General features: G+C 41.9%; 1 protein-coding gene across 1 annotated transcript in view; it reads right to left on the bottom strand.

The window, feature by feature from the left end:
• Positions 1–18,982, bottom strand: part of ulk4 (unc-51 like kinase 4) — a 110,518-nt gene that overhangs the window by 79,975 nt on the left and 11,561 nt on the right. Inside the window, 5 exon segments of the mRNA XM_076988554.1 lie at positions 4,136–4,263; positions 7,352–7,534; positions 7,681–7,842; positions 14,494–14,577; positions 16,855–16,962. Coding sequence (XP_076844669.1) covers positions 4,136–4,263; positions 7,352–7,534; positions 7,681–7,842; positions 14,494–14,577; positions 16,855–16,962 — 665 coding nt within the window.

Below are 18,982 nucleotides of genomic sequence, written 5' to 3' on the forward strand. Positions count from 1 at the left end.
TCTGCTGTAGTGTGTTTTCCAGGAAGGTGAGAGTGTCAGCGTGTGGAGGGGAGCCATGAGAATCACTGATCCAGAGCTGACAGTCTGGCGCAGCCCTGGGCCTCGTGCTTATTAAGGAGCAGTGTTAATTAGCTTGTTTCCAACCAGCGCAGCACATTTCTGAGCAATCAGTGCCCCAACTTTCCTCTGCCAGACAAGTCACAGGTCTAGACTTCACATTCTCTGCTTTGCCCCCTCCCCACAAGTGTTCTGCTGGGGCATATCTCTCAAATTAGACACAGATGAAAAAGCTAACAGGGAGAAAATTGCACAGAGCAGCCCAATGTTGTAGGGATGTGCACCCAGCAATGATACCGAGGGCTTAAAGTCAGGCTAAGTTACAACAGAACTGGAAAAGACTAAGGAGAGCAGACAAGGTTCACACAGCAGTGACTGAGGGAAGAAACACAATAAGGGAGATGAAGACCACTGGAATTAAAACCAGATTAAAGAGAGATAAATCCAATCTGAAAATCATTTAAGACTATTCCCTTCAGGAATAGCCTTAAAACTATTTACCCAAACTACTAAGAGACAGTGTAGCAACCCAAAATTCGGAATCGAAACAGAACCGCAAATGGTTTATTTTACTTAAGTAGAATTTATCTTACCATGAAACAAGCATTTACTGGTGAAGGTCCATTCTCTGATAGAAAGCATGTTATAGTAAAGCAAATTTAATAAAACGCTTTAACATACATACACGTAAAAATACTCTGAAAACTCCCAATAAATTAAAGAAAGTTGTAATGCAGCACATAGTAAGGTCACTTTTAATTCCCTTTCAATATAAAGACATTTATTCTGTTTGCACTACTGATGGTCATCTCAGAAAATAACTGTGAGCTGATTTCCCAGGCCAAGATTAGCACTACACCTAGACTAAGTGGATTTCAATGGTGATTAACCACTGACATTACAGTTTGCACCAAGATTAGGTTTGATCCATGTCCAGGAAACTGGCCCCAAGGCCTTAGGCTGACATTATACTTTGAATGGACTGGACTTGTGGTGAGTGTGCCATGAAACTGAACACAGATGCTTTAAAGGAAAGCATTGTCCTTGTCTTTAAATATCTGGGGTGCAATACAGTATGCAGTGTGAAAAAAGTGTGCTAAAGTGTGTAATACCCCTGACTGAATCAAGTTAAAAGAAATCATTCCCACACTTTCCTGAGAATTCATGAAGTGCCAGGAGTGTAAATGGAAGAGGCAACACCCACGTCTAATGTCGGTTCAGCCATGTCAATCAATGACACCGAATCCAAGTGGAAGTGGACCAAAATTATTGATCTGGCTCTACAACAGAGCCATCTCAGTTCTCATTTCATTTTAACTGCCTTAATATCTCTCTTCTTTTCTTCGATATAGCTAGAAAAAAAACATGGTTGCACCACACTCTTTCTACATGCCAGGCAGGTCAATGTTCAATTTTCTTTGCAAACCATCGTTCATTTAATAGTCCTATGAGCAAGTGAGCAAAGTCCATCTGGACCAAAAACGTTACGTTTCTTTTAATGCTTATTCTAAACATTTTACATGGACTCGTTAGTGTGTATATTTCAACTAGTATACCTGTTTATACTTTCAAGTCTGTATTAAAAAGCTTTCAGCAGTGAGATTTTACATATAGGTCATACTCAATCTATTTTAGTTAACATATCTTTTCAAAACTGCTATATAAAGAATCTGGCGGGTAACAGCAGTCCTGAAACAATCCAGTAACTGCACTGGAATAATATCTGCTAATTCAGTGAATTTCCCAAACAAATGAACACTACTTAAGCATGGAAATACCAACCCCTTGCACTATAGAGCAGACATATTCTGCCATGTAAAGTTTTGAGTTGATGTATCCACTGGAAAACCTTGACTTGGACCCCATAGGCACTGAGAGGACAATATGGGGCCTTCTGACAATCCAGCAAGGACACAACATGAAGCAAAAAAATATAAAAATACTAGAAAATGACACATCGGCTTAACAGATAATATGGAATTGTGATGTAATATTCATCACTAGTGATTCCGAACTTATTATACATTCACAATACAAAAGATTTTCACAAGATTTTTACACAATTGCTACGTGGTCCATTCATCTAAGCCCTCTGCTAAAAGTCCAGAGAGGACTGGATTTATAGCACAGACAATGTTACTTCCATTTTCCCCGACCGCCTAAGTAAAAAGCATCCCCTCATTTGGTTTTAAGTACACTCCTCGTGTCTGCTCGGAGCAGCGAGACGCTGGGTGCAGTGTGCCTGGATTGACGCGTCTGCAGAAGGGCTCCTGAGCCTGTCAGAGGGAGCTTCACGCTGCAGACACTGCAGAGCTAATTAGGGAAGTGTTTATGAGAGTGGAGAGGAAGCTGCTCTCACTGTGGGAGATGGAGAACAGGGTCAGCTCTGACACACTGCACCAGGGGAACACTTGTAAGAGTCTGAAAGAGATAGAGGACGAGGGGGTAGGGGAGAGAGAGAGAGAGAGAGAGAGAGAGAGGGGTGGAGAAGGAAAGAGAGGAAGAGACAAACAGAGAGGAAGAGACAAACAGAGACATAAAGAGAGATAATGGGAATGTAAAAGCAAGAAAGGAAAACCAAGATGCATCCAAGAGGGAGATGGTAGCAAATCACTATGGAGCCTACCTAGCTGTTTGAACGTCGAGGTTGGTGGTGACGACAAACTGCATTTATAAGACCAATTAAGATCTTAACCATTTTTGTTCAAATGTATTATGGATGAATACACAGAGGTTAAAGCAAGAAAGACGTATGGGCCTGAAAAGTTGTATAAAGCCAGACAGCATTTAAGTCGCAACGCAGTGTTAAGCATTTGCAGGTCAGTGTCATTTCCAACATGCCCATCATCATTTATTAAAATATTTATTTAGTAGAGAATCTGCATCATTCTCTACTGCACAGAGGTTAGCCCGTTCAGTCTCTGAGGTCCAGACAAGTCTTTGTTTGGAAGCTGAACTGAAATGTTTCCTTTCATTATTAGAAACCATTTGAGTAACAGCATTAACTACTGTATGTAGAGCGGTAGAGCGAGGGAGAAGGCAGACAGAGAGTAGTCCTGAGCGAGAGCTTATGCGGCTAGAAAATGTTCTTAGCCTAAATCCATTCTGGGGAAAAAAGGCAAACCTATTTGAAGGAAACAGTAAGGAGAATGAAACTCATCTATTTCAGCTTTCCATGCAGCCTCCCGAGATATTTCTACCTCTGTGTACAGAGGAGACAAAGATTAATCCATCATCTATTCCTGTCAGGCAGCAATCACATCCTCAACACAGCAGATGCCACAGATGAACTTTAATTTACACATTTCCAAGGCACAAAGAAGAAATATGTAGAAACCTGTTTTGCTGAGATGTTGATGGTGTTACAAAACCTCTCTTAACGGAAATACACTCATATTCTACTTGTACCAATGCCTTAATCTGCAGGTTACAAGAAGGCAGTGGAAAATGACCAGCAGTAAGACAAACGTAGTTGCTGTATTTGCCGAGTTAAATGCTAAAAATTAACATATTTGACAGAATTTCAAATCTAACCATGAACCTGCAACATCTTATACATACATGGAGGTGGAGGGAAGGAGATGTAGTGATCAAGAAGATGCATTTTCTCATGATATGCATATGGCCTCTTGCTCAAAGCCCTCAAACACTATGACTGAACTGTGCTAATAATATAGTGTGAGTCTACATGAAACTCCATCTGTCTCAGTTTCTGGGGGACTTCATGTGATGAAACAAAATACCAGAAATAAACCTTTGGTAGGGCTCTCATAACAGTTTTAAAACTACCTCCTAAAAACATCTTCAGGCATAGTAATCTTATCAAGGTAAATTAAACTCGCACCCAATGTATGGGATATATATTTTTAATATACAATGTACAGTATTTCAAATAACCACATACAAATGTAAGACTAAAATGCAGTGTATGTGTAAGACATTCAGCAATACAGGAACACCACATGCTTCCATCCACCTATGTGTATAATACAGACCTGGTGCATAATGTGGGAAGTGTGTATTCTTATTGCTCTGGTAATGTACATGTACAAAACATGGAGGGACTGGTGGTATTTACCTGGAGTTGCAGCACAGCAGAAACATTTCCCTGTTATTCATGAGAACCTGTAGCAGCACGAGGAACGCCTTGGCCCGGATGACTGAGGATGGACTCTCCAGAGAACGGATTATCTTCACAACAAAGTCCTGCGAGGAGAACCGTTCGACTGTTAACTCAGCTTCATTAGAACATTCTGCCATCTGAAAAGGCTGTGAGTCTCTGGACATTAAGCCTAGAATAAGTCTCCTATTGTTTGACATTAATTTGACAGGTGCTATCACTTACACTGTAAGGTGCTGGAGGGGATTCAAAAGTCCCCCAAACTGCACTTGACATAAAACAGAGGTTAATAAGCTAATGAGTTCCACAGAATTTAGTGGGCAACAAATTAAGAGGAATTGATTAACTTCCTCTATCTGCATAATTGGGGAGAATGGTCAAAGGAAAACCAATCCGAAACATTGAGATTAAATACGCCATATGAACGAGAGTTAATTAATTTCAAAAGCATCAACTCCCTGCATGAATTGTAATTACATCAACAGTATTTTCAAGCTGCACACTGAGACTATTGCACATCCTTACCCAATTAGCTGTGTTGCCAGTGCTTCATTGAAATTTAAATTCTGTGAGACAATGCATGAATAAACACGTGCTTCTCTGGACATCTATTTGTCAGGGGAATTAGGGAGAGAAATCTATACCAGTTTATAATTGGTGCAGAGGTGATGCAGTAAGTTTCATGCACTAAAAATTGTTCATTCTTTTTTTAAATCCCAGGTCAAATTGGAAATTTACATGTAAATGAATGCAAGTCAAACAAAATTACCATTGCTAATCACAGACAGCCTTGAAGGCAGTATGTAGCAGCATTTAAATCAATTTCTACAGTCCATTTTCCAATTGATTACCTCTTCAGATAAAAAATGAAACAGGACCATGTCATAAATTTATAATGTGAAAAAATGCCAAGCTCAACTCAACCATGAAGCCCTCGGGAACCTAGGGTACCCTCCTAATTGGGATATGGCCACACTACCTTTGCCCCCCCCCCCAGCACCACCTCAGAAATGCTGGACCCCCCCCCCCCCCCCCCCCGGACAACACTCCCACTCACCTCCTTTCACAGATGAGAAACAAAACCATATCCTTCGAAAGGCAATCTTAACACAATTACTTGATGGTGATGAAAATATGATCTACCATACAAAACATTTCAATGAACGATTTAGATTTGTCAAGGGGCCCCATCAAGGCATGTTGCATTCTTAACTGAAACATCAAAGCCTGAATGTGCTGATACTGCCTCTTTTGAAAGGCTGGTTGGATCCACACACAAAACGTACAAAAAATTATAGAGTCTCTCATTAAATGCTTTAGGATTTGCAAATAATTATCAACATAACATCACATCTTTTATAACTGTTAACTGCTTTGTTTTAACTGAAGAATACGACTGTAACCAATCTTACCAGACATATTTCACGTTACTTTTGTATACATAACAGGATGTACATCTAAATCCAAGTTAACGCCAGGGAAATTTACAATGAATATATTATTTTAAGAAACCTTTGATAAAATGTATGGACAACTAAACAACAAAAAAGTTGCTCTGACCATGTTTAATTCCCAAAACTACTATAGGTAAAAAGTTGAGAAAGAGCGGACGGAAGGAGGACTATGTCTGAATAAGGAGGAGAGAGAGAGACACACATAGAGAGACAAGATGCAGAGGACAGATCTTATAGTTCATTCATATCTGCATCTTGCTGCGGTGGACGGCATTCATCTCCCAAGATGGCCGAGCAGCTGCAGTGTCAGCACTAATGGCCAATTAGCTGTCAAGAGGAGGTGAGGGAGAGGGAGGGCCATAAGAATGTAGTGATTTAACCCCGCCCCCTCCCATAAACAGCACAGTCATGGGGCTTATTTCTACTGCAGTCTTCTGTTGAATGGACATTAAACAGTCATGCTAAAAAATACAGTTAATCAATAATGAAAACGATGCAGAGAATGAGATTTGTACAGATTTGTACATTCTCATCACTGTAAGAATGTTCCTTCAGCAGCCCTGATATTCCTGAGAACTGACTTCAGTTAACACTAGATGTGTGCTGACTATGATTAACAAAAATAAAATGTAAATAAATAAATACACAAAGAAATGTGGACTTTTCGTAAATGCAGCAAATATCACAGATATTTTGATCCAATTTCTGTGCATCCACTGATGAATATTTTTCCTTTTGAATATCACACCTCTGTGAATATCTTTTTTTTTCAGATTTTAAACCTAAATAAACTTGTACTTAATTCCACCATTCCAAAGCACTCAATACACTGTGTCATAGCACAGTATGTTCCAGTGACATACATCAGAAAATTAGAAACATCCAAATCAACAAACTAAACTTTACATTTATACAAAAATAAAAAGACTTCCAAATAACTGAATTCATTACAGATATATCAGTTCTAAAAAAAGAAAATGAGCTTTTGTTTCTAAATTTGTTTCATTTCTAGGTTTCTTGAATTTGAACAAGATTCTAATGTTCAAGCTCTTCTGTTCACTACCTTTGTGGAGTTATCACACGTCTCCTCTGTGCCCTTGTAAATCACAACACTTCAGACAAGCATAAAAAAGCCAAAAGTAAACATACCTCATAACAAACTGAGGGGAGAAATTGATATTCTCCAACAGCCTGGCAAAATGAGGTACCTATGATCTTAAACTTCAATTTGTTGTTTTATCTGAATGATTTCAAAAAGGTTTCAAGACAGTATCCATACTGATGAAATTGCTCATTAAACATTTCACTTGTCACAAGCCAAAGCTGGGACATCAACAACTGGGGCAGACATTAATGCGTATATGTAACTGTCAACTCCAGTTTACATAAATTATTCTAAATGTGTAAGTGAAGTGTCCATAAATAATTAGGAGTTGAAGAGTTCACTTACAAATGTGAGCAATGTTTTAGCATCATGTGAGATTATTTTTAAAGTTTCACAAGAGATATGTGAAATACTGAGAATGATACATATTTCATTTTCTGTGTGTGTGTGTGTGTACATCTGTGTGTCCCTGTCTGTGTGTGTGTGTGTGCGGACACATACCCTGTCCTGCACCAGCCTGTGTAAGTGTGTGTGTGTGTGTGTGTAAGTGTGTGTGTGTAAGTGTGTAAGTGTGTGTGTGTGTGTGTGTGTGTGTGTGTGTGTGCGGACACATACCCTGTCCTGCACCAGCCTGTGTAAGTGTGCCCCGGAGGCCAGCATGGCGGCGAACATGGTGAGCATGTGTTGCTGCACGCGGTTTATGCCCGACGCCAGGCAGCCGAGGATGCTGGGTAGTCCAACCTTGTCAATTACACTCTGAAATGCTCCTGCTGAGTGCCGGGTTATTCTGCACAGAGCCTCGGGTATGGGAGAAACAGAACCACTCCGATTAATCAGCCTGGACAATGATGGATCTTAGTCATTAACCTGAGGATTTGAAACAAGCATACTCCATAACATGGCTCATCGGTATGACCCGAGAGTAGCCCAGGTGTGTTACTTACTGACATGGCGCTGACCCTCAGTGCATCCACGGTGGAGTGTGTGAAGAGGTACCAGAGAGCAGGTCCCACCTCTGCTGTGATGAAGCCCTGAGCACACCGGCTCTCTGTGCTACAAATGTTCTCTATGATCTTCGCTGCCATATGGTTCACCACCAGCTCCTCCTGCACAGCCGGTATAACACAGTAGACCTCAAATATTATTTCAAGCTCAAGTCATTCTGAATCTATAGTATTGTAACAGGAACAACTTTACCACCAGCCGCTTCAGTCAACCACAGCCTATATCAAAAGCCTCTTTATACTACAAAGCAGGACATTTAGAAGGTATTGATTTAGAAAAAAAAGATGGATGAATTAGAAATCACAGAATTGTGATTTAAACAAGTACTACTTCATTTCAAACCAATTCTATTTCACAACAGGTTAACATCTTTTTTTTTAATGAAACTGAATGTTAAGTATTACATTCACATAAGAAGGATTTCATAACTGTCTATTGTAATATGAAATATAAAAGCAGCACATGCAGTGGTTTCCTGATTTCATACAATTACATCATGGGAATATTCTCCCTCAACAGACAGCGCTTCTCAGTGAATACATTTTACTGAATTTTCATGCCAAAAACAACCTTTTCCAAGCAAAGTGAAGGCCAATACATACAAACTCTCTTTTTGTATTTTTGTCTCTAAGCACCCTGTCCTTGAGCACATCGTTCTGCAGTTGAAGCAAGTGGAAATTAAACATTTAACACAATCCAACAAGCAGCAGCCGTGCAGAATCAGAAAAATACCAAAAGCCAAGTTGGACATATCTTTGAGGCACAGTTATTCTGTGCTCTGTACCAATGCAATAGCCATATTTTCACTGCAATAACACAGGCAACCCGTCTCTCACTGGAAAGAACAGCTTCAGCTCAAGTCATGGAAAAAGAGTGTCCCCTAACAGACACTATAACTTGAAGACACACATGTATAGTATAACACACAAATGCAATACTAATGCGTTAAAGTCTAAGAACACTGCGTCCAGAGTCTCTGGTTTAACTTTGGTCGTCTCGGTGTTTCACGGGAGAGTTTTAGGGTGGAGGTTTGGAGCAGGAGCTGGGGAGGAGGAGGAGGACAGGGTAGATGATTGACAGGCCGCTGGAGGGCAGGTTAGGAAGAAGGATGTGGAGCAGGCACTTTTTTCTCCCTGGTACAGCTGCCTTTTCAGAAAAAAAGTGGAACCTAGAGAAAATAAATCACCACTCTACAACCTGAGGTTCCTCCATAACAAAATGTATTCTGAAGGCGAGGCAGGTTCTGGTTTTCCCCACACTGCTACAGTAAGTGCCTTCCCACTGTGGCCCGTGCGACCGGCTTTAAGCAACCCTCTCACTGGTGCTATGGAGAGTTCTAGGGTCTGACCTGACCAGACCAGTGGTGAGAGCATCCTAACAGCCTCCAACATCTACACCCCAGCCCCCACCCTAGCACAAAGAGTCCTGCGCGTGACCTTGCCTCGAGACGAACATAACTGGGTAGGAGGGCCGATACACGTCTGGCTCCCTTATGGCTACAGAATCATTGATCGGGGCCCAAAATGCAAATGGCACCAAGCGAAGGATATTGTTCATTTAAGATACAATATAAACAAAAACGGTGGCATATGAGGGCAGCTAAAAGTTAAAATCCTCTCACATAGTGGTCCAGATGTGAGTGCCAAACAGGTGTAGCAAGTGGTCTGTGTGTTTACGTACACACTTACACAGCACCTCTCACATAGTGGTCCAGATGTGAGTGCCAAACAGGTGTAGAAAGTGGTCTGTGTGTTTACGTACACACTTACACAGCACCTCTCACATAGTGGTCCAGATGTGAGTGCCAAACAGGTGTAGAAAGTGGTCTGTGTGTTTACGTACACACTTACACAGCACCTCTCACATAGTGGTCCAGATGTGAGTGCCAAACAGGTGTAGAAAGTGGTCTGTGTGTTTACGTACACACTTACACAGCACCTCTCACATAGTGGTCCAGATGTGAGTGCCAAACAGGTGTAGAAAGTGGTCTGTGTGTTTACGTACACACTTACACAGCACCTCTCACATAGTGGTCCAGATGTGAGTGCCAAACAGGTGTAGAAAGTGGTCTGTGTGTTTACGTACACACTTACACAGCACCTCTCACATAGTGGTCCAGATGTGAGTGCCAAACAGGTGTAGAAAGTGGTCTGTGTGTTTACGTACACACTTACACAGCACCTCTCACATAGTGGTCCAGATGTGAGTGCCAAACAGGTGTAGAAAGTGGTCTGTGTGTTTACGTACACACTTACACAGCACCTCTCACATAGTGGTCCAGATGTGAGTGCCAAACAGGTGTAGAAAGTGGTCTGTGTGTTTACGTACACACTTACACAGCACCTCTCACATTAGTCAACAGCCCAAATCCACAGACAGTTTGGGGTTACACAGGTTAAGAAAGAAAAGGTGAGGCTTGATATTCCCTAGAGTAGACCCCCATCCCCCCCCCCCCCCCCCGCCTCCCCGCACACGCACGCACGCACACACACACACACACACACACACACACACACACACACACACACACACACACACACACACACACACACACACACACACACACACACACACACACACACACAAAAACAGTGCCACTCAGCTCTCCAACTCCACTTTAGCCCTGGGGCCAAATTCAAGCCAAACTTGACCAGAATTATGTACTTTTTCCAAATAAATTCACATCTGCAGAATCAGCACCCACATAGGTGGCCAACCCATAGCTGAAAGTCAAATACACACCAGGCTAAATTAAGAGCAAAAACAGACCACATTAAGCATGGCTGAGTATAAGGTTTTATTATGCTGAACTGCAAAACACTTCAATTATCTGAATCTCGTATGCATTTTTTTTTCCATTTGCATGCTTAAAAAAAAACTCTTAAAACTTAATGATAACACAAGCAACAAAGTAATGGAGAAGTCATCAATTCAAAGTTATTATTTACTCCATCTCCATCAACACCACAAAACATTTCAGAGATCCGAGTAACATATTTGAGAGCAACCCTTAATATGCAAAGGCATTAACGGAGTGGGAGTAGGTTAATTCAACATGAAGATTAGGGAAATTGTTTGGGTAAAAGGGGTGTTGGCGATACAGCAGGAGCTAAATAGGTCTCATGCCAGTTTGTTTGTGTGAGATTATGCATGGCCTGTAAAGCCACTGCAGTGTGTCTCTGCAGGGTGTGTGTGTGTGTGTGTGTGTGTGTGTTTGAGAAGGAGAGGGAGAAAAGGAGGTGGTGGGAGGGGCTAGGGGTTGTAATTGTGTCCACACCTGGCCCTGAATAAAGAACTATGTAAATCAGTTCTGCCAGCCAGGGCTTTCATTACATTGCTTTCAGTGTTTCATCTGCCCTTCTCTCTCTCAATTCCATTAATCCTGCCTCACAGTCTATCAGACAGCCAAAAACACTTTCATTAGCACTAATGTGGCTTCAGAGCGCTACACTCAAAAGCCTCTCAGAGACATGGGCTGGCATATGTTCACACTGGCCATACTGTTTTGCTGGGGGGGAAATAAAATCAGTAACAAACTCAATACAATTAAATATACAATGTTGTTTATTATACGTAGCATGTATATTGTAAGAAATTAATCTAGAAAATAATAACTACTTCCAGCCAGAGGCTCCAGAAACACACCGGAGTGTAGGTCTTGAAATCAGAAGTGTCTGTTCCCAAATCAAAAGCCCTAAAGCTATGTATATTGCATGCTCATGACTGATTTAGTAGTGTCTCTTCACTAAACATGCACGGAGGAGGTTCATGCCATAGAGTGAGATGTCTCGTGGCATATAGGGTGCAGTAGATGAGAGGCACAGATACAGTGGTCTAACCAGCACAGAACTGATAATTGTATAGAGTCATAGCAGGGTCAGCGGGGTGTGTGGAGGGGGATTATAGTGGAGCATTAATAGAAGGGGATGGAATATGTGTACTGTCTGTGTGAGCGTGTGTTATAAATATTTAATGGAGGAATACTGTGATGCCCAGTTTCAGCCTAAGGCTCTAATACATGCCACTTAAGGGATGAGTGCATATAGACCTTTCATCATCTGTGCAGCAAGCACATGTACGCACGCATGCACACTCCCCCCCCCCCCCCCCCCCCCCATTCAGCTCTGACGCTGAAGTCTGCCTGCCACTCTTCCTCTCACTGGATTCATCCATCTCACTACGGACTGAGCGTCATTTCTGCCCGTCTTCTCCCCATAAGACAGGTTGCTTGCACACGGTCTCTCTCTCTCTCGCTCTCTCTCTTTATCTCTTGAATATGCTCCACCCCATCCCTGTGTCATTCTCCTGTATACCACTCCCACCCTCTCACCCTCCCTCCTTCTGTCACTCTCTCGCTCTCTCTCTCTCTCTCTCTCTCTCTCTCTCTCTCTCGCTCTGAAACCTTGATGTCTTATTTTCTGAGCTAGGCCATGAACCTGTAAGGTTCAGCACGGTCAGGCATTACAATTACTGCAAGCATATTAACAAACATTTCCACACATACAAAATTATATATGTAAAAAAATCTCTCTCTCTCAATCTATCTATCTATCTATCTATCTATCTATATATGTGTGTGTGTGTGTGTATATATGTATACATTATATATATATATATATATATATATATATATATATATATATATATATATATATATATATAAATATAATACACACACACACACACACACACCTACACCTTATACACATATACACACACACATATACACAAAAGTGAGAGACTGCAAAAGAAAAAAACAAATTGTGGGGACTGTTCAGAGCAAAGACTTGTGGCTTTGAATTGTGAATTGTGGCTTCCTCCATGATTACTGAGCCTGTTAATGCAGGGACCCAGACGTGCATATCAGCCATATGTCCCAGAATGTGAGCGTGCCTTCTGTCTCTCGTCTGAGAGCGTGAGCGCTTGTTCACTCAGGTGAGAGGGCGCAGTCTCACCGAGGTGCACGTTCTCCGGCGCCGTGCCTTCTCATTACCTCCTGCTAGTTCCGCAGTCAACAAGTCCCCTCATTAAGCAGGGCGCTTCCCCTGTACCTCGTCCACGCGCGCCCGAGAGGGAACGCTTCAAATACGGAGCCAAGCGGAGCATCTGAAGAGCCATATGCAAAAGCTTGAAGAAACGGTTCAGCTTGAGGAAACTCGCAGGGTTGCAGGATGAGACTGGTTGTGTGTTGCAGGATGAGACTGGTTGTGTGTTGCAGGATGAGACTGGTTGTGTGTTGCAGGTGGAGACTGGTTGTGTGTTGCAGGTGGAGACTGGTTGTGTGTTGCAGGTGGAGACTGGTTGTGTGTTGCAGGTGGAGACTGGTTGTGTGTTGCAGGTGGAGACTGGTTGTGTGTTGCAGGTGGAGACTGGTTGTGTGTTGCAGGTGGAGACTGGTTGTGTGTTGCAGGTGGAGACTGGTTGTGTGTTGCAGGTGGAGACTGGTTGTGTGTTGCAGGTGGAGACTGGTTGTGTGTTGCAGGTGGAGACTGGTTGTGTGTTGCAGGTGGAGACTGGTTGTGTGTTGCAGGTGGAGACTGGTTGTGTGTTGCAGGTGGAGACTGGTTGTGTGTTGCAGGTGGAGACTGGTTGTGTGTTGCAGGTGGAGACTGGTTGTGTGTTGCAGGTGGAGACTGGTTGTGTGTTGCAGGTGGAGACTGGTTGTGTGTTGCAGGTGGAGACGGATGCTGAACGAAGAGGAACACGCCGTGCTGGAGGATTTTCTCATCATCAGCTAAAGGGTTTACCATTTAATTGTGTAAACTCAACTTCGAGTAAAGATTATGCAAGTGGAGGGTTAAATTTGGGCACTTTCAAAAAGTGCTAGAGTGCACAACTTTTCCCAATTATTGACAGCTGACCAGTCTGAAATTGGCAGCGTTTGAGTCAGTGCTGGAGCACATCAACCACTTGACAAGCAGTTTGTCAGCTGAGGGAAGAAAAAAAAAACTCCACAATTTTAGTTCATGGTGAAATATTTCAGTAAGTTTTACTAATATGATTTTCGGCCGTTTACCCTCTGATAAGATGCACAGGCTTGAGCAGCTGTCTGTACTATTCCCTGCCAATAATCCCATAATCACCCAATCTGTAATATACACAGAAGCCCAATGGGAGACCAGCTCCAGTGTAGACACAGAAAGATACTGACAGAAAGACTGAAACGTGGACACAGAGAGACAGAGAGAGTGAGCAGGACAAAGAAACAGAGAGTGAGACAGAGAGTATGTGTGTGTGTGTGTGTGTGTGTGTGTGTGTGTGTGTGTGTGTGTGTGTTAAGGAGTAGTGTGTTAAGAGGTGGGGCAGTACAGTGCGCTCTGTTACATGACCTAGGCAGGCAGGGCAGGAGAACTGCACCTGCCCCACTGAAGCAAAACTCCAAAGGGCTCCACCCTAAACAGTGCAGGCTGTCTGAACTACTGCTACGCTGATAAGCAGAAGCATTTCTGGAACATTCTGCTGCAGGTGTGTTGTGTGCACGCGCGTGTGTGTGTGTATGTGTGTGTGTGTGTGACAGGGCTGACTGACGACTTGAGTCTGCCATGCGCCCTTGACTTGCAGCTAGCAAACAATGCGCCTGTACAGGCTGCAGAGGATTCATTATCACGCACCCCCCCCCCCCAAAAAAAAAAAAAACAGCACACACGCACACACACACACACACACACACACACACACACACACACACACACACACACACACACACACACACACACACACACGGCATGTTGAGGACAGCGCAGCAGTCTTACCCCTTCCCGAAGGCACCTCATTAACACGGTGTAGGCGGCAGCAGGAACGACCCACAATCCTCCTGGGTGCTCTTTCTTCTCCTCCTGCAGGGGAGGGGGGGAGTGGGGGAGAGAGAGAGAGAGCTTAAGAGGGAGAGGAGCGACTCGTTTCATTGGGGGAACAATTAAGGATGGTGTAAAGCTGCAGTTATCATAACTGGGCAAAATAAACCAACGTATTCACAAATAACTCTGTGGCTTTGCACTGGCAGACCTGCTGCAGGTAAGAGATGCAGACTAGATCTAGACGCTAAAAAACAGGAGCACGTCAATTAGAGAGGAACTCGGCATAAAGTACTGCAAACCAAAACCCAAACCACAGCCTACATGTAAATACAGCCTCCACATGCCAGGCAAGGTCTGTTTTGGTCTCTTTCGTAAGTGTTTATGATAGAGTATTGTGAATTGAGAAAAATTACTTATATTCCCACTTTCTAATAAGCAATCATCAGGAGAAGACAGAGTAAGGGTGGCATTCAACTACACTGACGTTGTGCGTGATTTCTTTAAATATGCACTCCAGTGTTAAACCTCAAAAAATAGTATTTTTATAAGTGTTTTTTTTTTTATTCAATCTGGTTTTCAGTTGGTTTCTGTCAAAAGTTCTGGAGTTACAAAGGAAGCCAAAGCTACACCTCCCACAGGGTTTCACAGGGCATCATTTTAGCATTTTCTGCAACTCTAAAATTGAGCATTTAAGACAAAATACTCCAAAAGAATTTTAAATTACTCAGAATTACTTGCAGAATACAAATGGTTTTAGGTTTAATCCTGGAATATTGTTATATCATATTTGGGCTGAATGGAGTAAACTTTCTTCACCACTAAATGGATGTGAGAATTTCAGACTATCTATCTGTCTGTGTTCACAAAAATCATCTGCCAAGAAGAAAATTAATAGTTTGTGAATTTGCATAATTTCCAGTTTCGGGCACACACACAGTGTGACCACCTGATGCATTTTATGTACAGTATATTATTTTTAAATATTCCCATGTTTTTCAACATATTCTCCATCTCCTGCATCTGTAAAAATAACCCAAAGACTCACTTATAGTGGAACCTTAGGGGCAGTTATAGTGGAACCTTAGACTCACTTATAGTGGAACCTTAGGGGCAGTTATAGTGGAACCTTAGACTCACTTATAGTCTTATACTCACTTATACTTATAGTCTTATACTCACTTATACACTTATACTCACTCATTAATAGACATTTACAAGAAATATGAAGTTTTCAGTCAAAAGTATTTGTAAGATTTAAATCTATGTAAATTGGTAGTTTATTCAAAAGATCACCATGGATGATTGCATGCAACACACAATTAGTCTAGAAAACCTGCCTTGCATATTTATGCAATCTTATCATCTCAGATTCACTCAGGAAAACTGAGTGCAACTGTGAAAACTTGTATGGACGCTTTCCATCAATCATCCCTGAGAACCTTTAAAGAACGACTGATTCCCAATATACATGCCGAGGTGTCTGCTACTGTTATTCAACGCCTCCCCAGCTTAACAGAAAAATGGAGAGAACAAGTCATTAAAACCAATCAAGAGCGATGGAGAGTCCTGGAGCGTCTGGGCTCTGAGCACTGCTAACATCGATAAGTGCTGTGTGTGCAGTGAACTTTGTGACACAGTCAGTGGGACAGACATGCAGCACAACTGAAACACCCACATACAATCCTGACGTCTGTGTCAAAAAAAACACTCTCAGCTGTCTGAAAAAAGCAACTACCCCTGCACTCATTGTGTGAAACCATATAACGCTACATGTTCTCGTGAAAGGTAATACAGACTACAGCTGACTACAATATACATCGGCACTAAAATGTAATGCTAATTTTACATCATTTGGAATTTTAAGTAAGGAACTGCAAGGGGAAAAACTATAGGTTTTTTTTTAACCAAAACACATGGGTTCACACAAGTGCTAAATTAATCAATGAGGTTTCAGACAGTGAGGCCTTCAAAAGGAGTTGATTAGAATTGAAAGGGGTCTATGAAATAGTTCATAGATTTTGATGATAGGCTTTTAATGCAATAAACAGTGACTAAAAAGTAACCGTAAAGACAAACCCTGATCATTGTGATCATATCACAATGTGTCATCAATTTTGTTACCTACACCAATTTCCTATCTTACCATTTTCAGAAGATATTGAAAAAAATTTATTTAAAGTAAAAGTTACAGAGGAAACATTAGTTTATACTAAAATGAGTAACCAGGAAACCCAACATGAATAAGTACCAGTTTACATGGTTGTCAAAAAATACAAAATCTGTCTGTGGAAATGGCTCCACTGTTATTGCATTTACCTGAGTAGCAATGAGATAGAGTAGCTCCCCTAGTGGTGGCAAAAGGCACTGCTTCAGTTTGCTGTTCCTGAAGTTTTCCCGAATTAACTCGGTGAACATGGATACTGCCTGCAAAACAAAAGACAAACATCAGTTAAAAACAAAAAAAACTAACAAAAATCCCAGGAACATTGTATTAAAACTCAAAGCCAAAAACCCGATTCCTCAAGTGATGAAGTTAAACTTTAAACTCACATTCCTTATTTGTGTATTTTTCCAGCATCTTTTATTATGGTGAGTATATTGTCGATAACAGATGCTAACTCCCCCCCCCCCCCCCTCCAAAGCATTAGCGTCTCTCTCTTCCTCTACCCATCTCAGCAGTCTGATGTGGGCTGCCGGCGGACGGTCTTTCTCCCTCAATGCAGCAGCTCACAGCAGGGTTCTATGCAAATAGGAGTGGGGTGCTGGTAAAGACCCATAAATGATGACTATGCAGAGGAACAGATGTTGGCGACTGCATTTGATGCGCCTTGGCAGCAAGAGGCGCTCGCTGCTGATTCCCCATTACAGAGTGAAAACAAACAGGGCCAAGACGTTTTATTTCTCCCAGCATCCACACACACCTCCCCTCTAACACATTATTATGATCATCAGCGCACACACACACACACACACACACACACACACACACACACACACACACACACACACACACACACACACACACACACACGGCCCGTGGCAGAGGTTTGAGCAGCACAGCGCCTGCAGGAGGCCAGGAAGCATTGAGCAGCCCTGCGTGGCTCTCTTCTCCATGCCTGTGGGTGGAAAACTGGCTCATGCCGTTAGTATGGATTGGGCTCTGGGCTGCAGCTGAGAACGCTGGAGATCACATATAAGGGTGGAGAGGCTGATCTAGGATCAGCTATAAAAAGCCGATTCTTCACACCTGCACAGTGAAGATTTACCCTGATGCTCAACTGCATCTGCAAACCTGGATACCACTTCAGGTATCCAGCAAAGAAACTTTAGGGAAGCTCTTCTGTTTAAGGCTACATAAGTAGTACGATGCAATTTAATTTCCAGATGCACTGTTCATAAACAGCATAAATACAGAATACAAGGTAAAATAATAATAATAAACATTCGATTTACTGGACAGAGTGGCACATGTAAGTTCAGGCAGATCTGGGTTAATCAGTCCTGTTGTCCTGCTGTTTGGCTTACAGCTTCTCTCAACTCACAGCCAAACTGTAGTCAAACATCATAATCCTGATGCTTCAGTAGCACAGAACTCAATGACTGACTCAAGCAGCATTGACCCCAGAAGTCAAAAGCTTCACATATTAGCAGAGGTGGGACCAAGTCAGTGTTTTGCAAGTCTCAAGTAAGTCCAAGTCTTTATACCTCAAGTCCCGAGTCAAGTCTCAAGCAAAGACACTCAAGTCAAGTCAAGTCTCGAGTCAAGACAGGCAATAGTCAAGTCAAGTCCCAAGTCTGAAACTTGGAATTTCAAGTCCTTTCGAGTCTTTTTTTTTTTTTTTACCAATGTTGCAGGTATATTTTAAATGTAAATAACAGACATGCGTTCTTTTTAAAATCTGTATTCTCCTCAAATCTTGATAAAACATGTGCAACTGAAAACACGAAGTATAAAAAAATTTAAAATTACACCTCTTTATTGCACAGTTCAATTTGTTAAACTTAGCTGCAAAAATATTCATACTTTAAACTACAATTTTCCAGAAATAAATATTCTGTGAAAAAGTCATAAGTAGAACTCCATGTTTAAATAAAAAGTGCTGATATTTTCACAGTACAATACAAAGAACCATAACAGCATTTTCCCTCTCTTCTCTTATCTGGTTTCTTGGAGAACATGTGTGAGTGACACAAGACAAACAAATATAAGAACTGAACAATTAACAGGAACCTGCAACTTTAGACATTTCAGTAAACTATTCTGCATTGCATTTGCTGGTCAAAAGTCTGTATGTCATTTGTGCACGATGAATGATGTCCCCATAGCTGAAAACTCGCTCCACTTTTGTCAATATATTTTTTTCTCGACGTAGATGTCTTCAAATACACAATCCATGCTGAGATAGAACTGGATATTATGATGGTGACAGAGAGAGGCTCTCTT

Source organism: Brachyhypopomus gauderio, unplaced genomic scaffold (assembly GCF_052324685.1).
Source record: "Brachyhypopomus gauderio isolate BG-103 unplaced genomic scaffold, BGAUD_0.2 sc62, whole genome shotgun sequence".
NCBI lineage: Eukaryota > Metazoa > Chordata > Actinopteri > Gymnotiformes > Hypopomidae > Brachyhypopomus > Brachyhypopomus gauderio.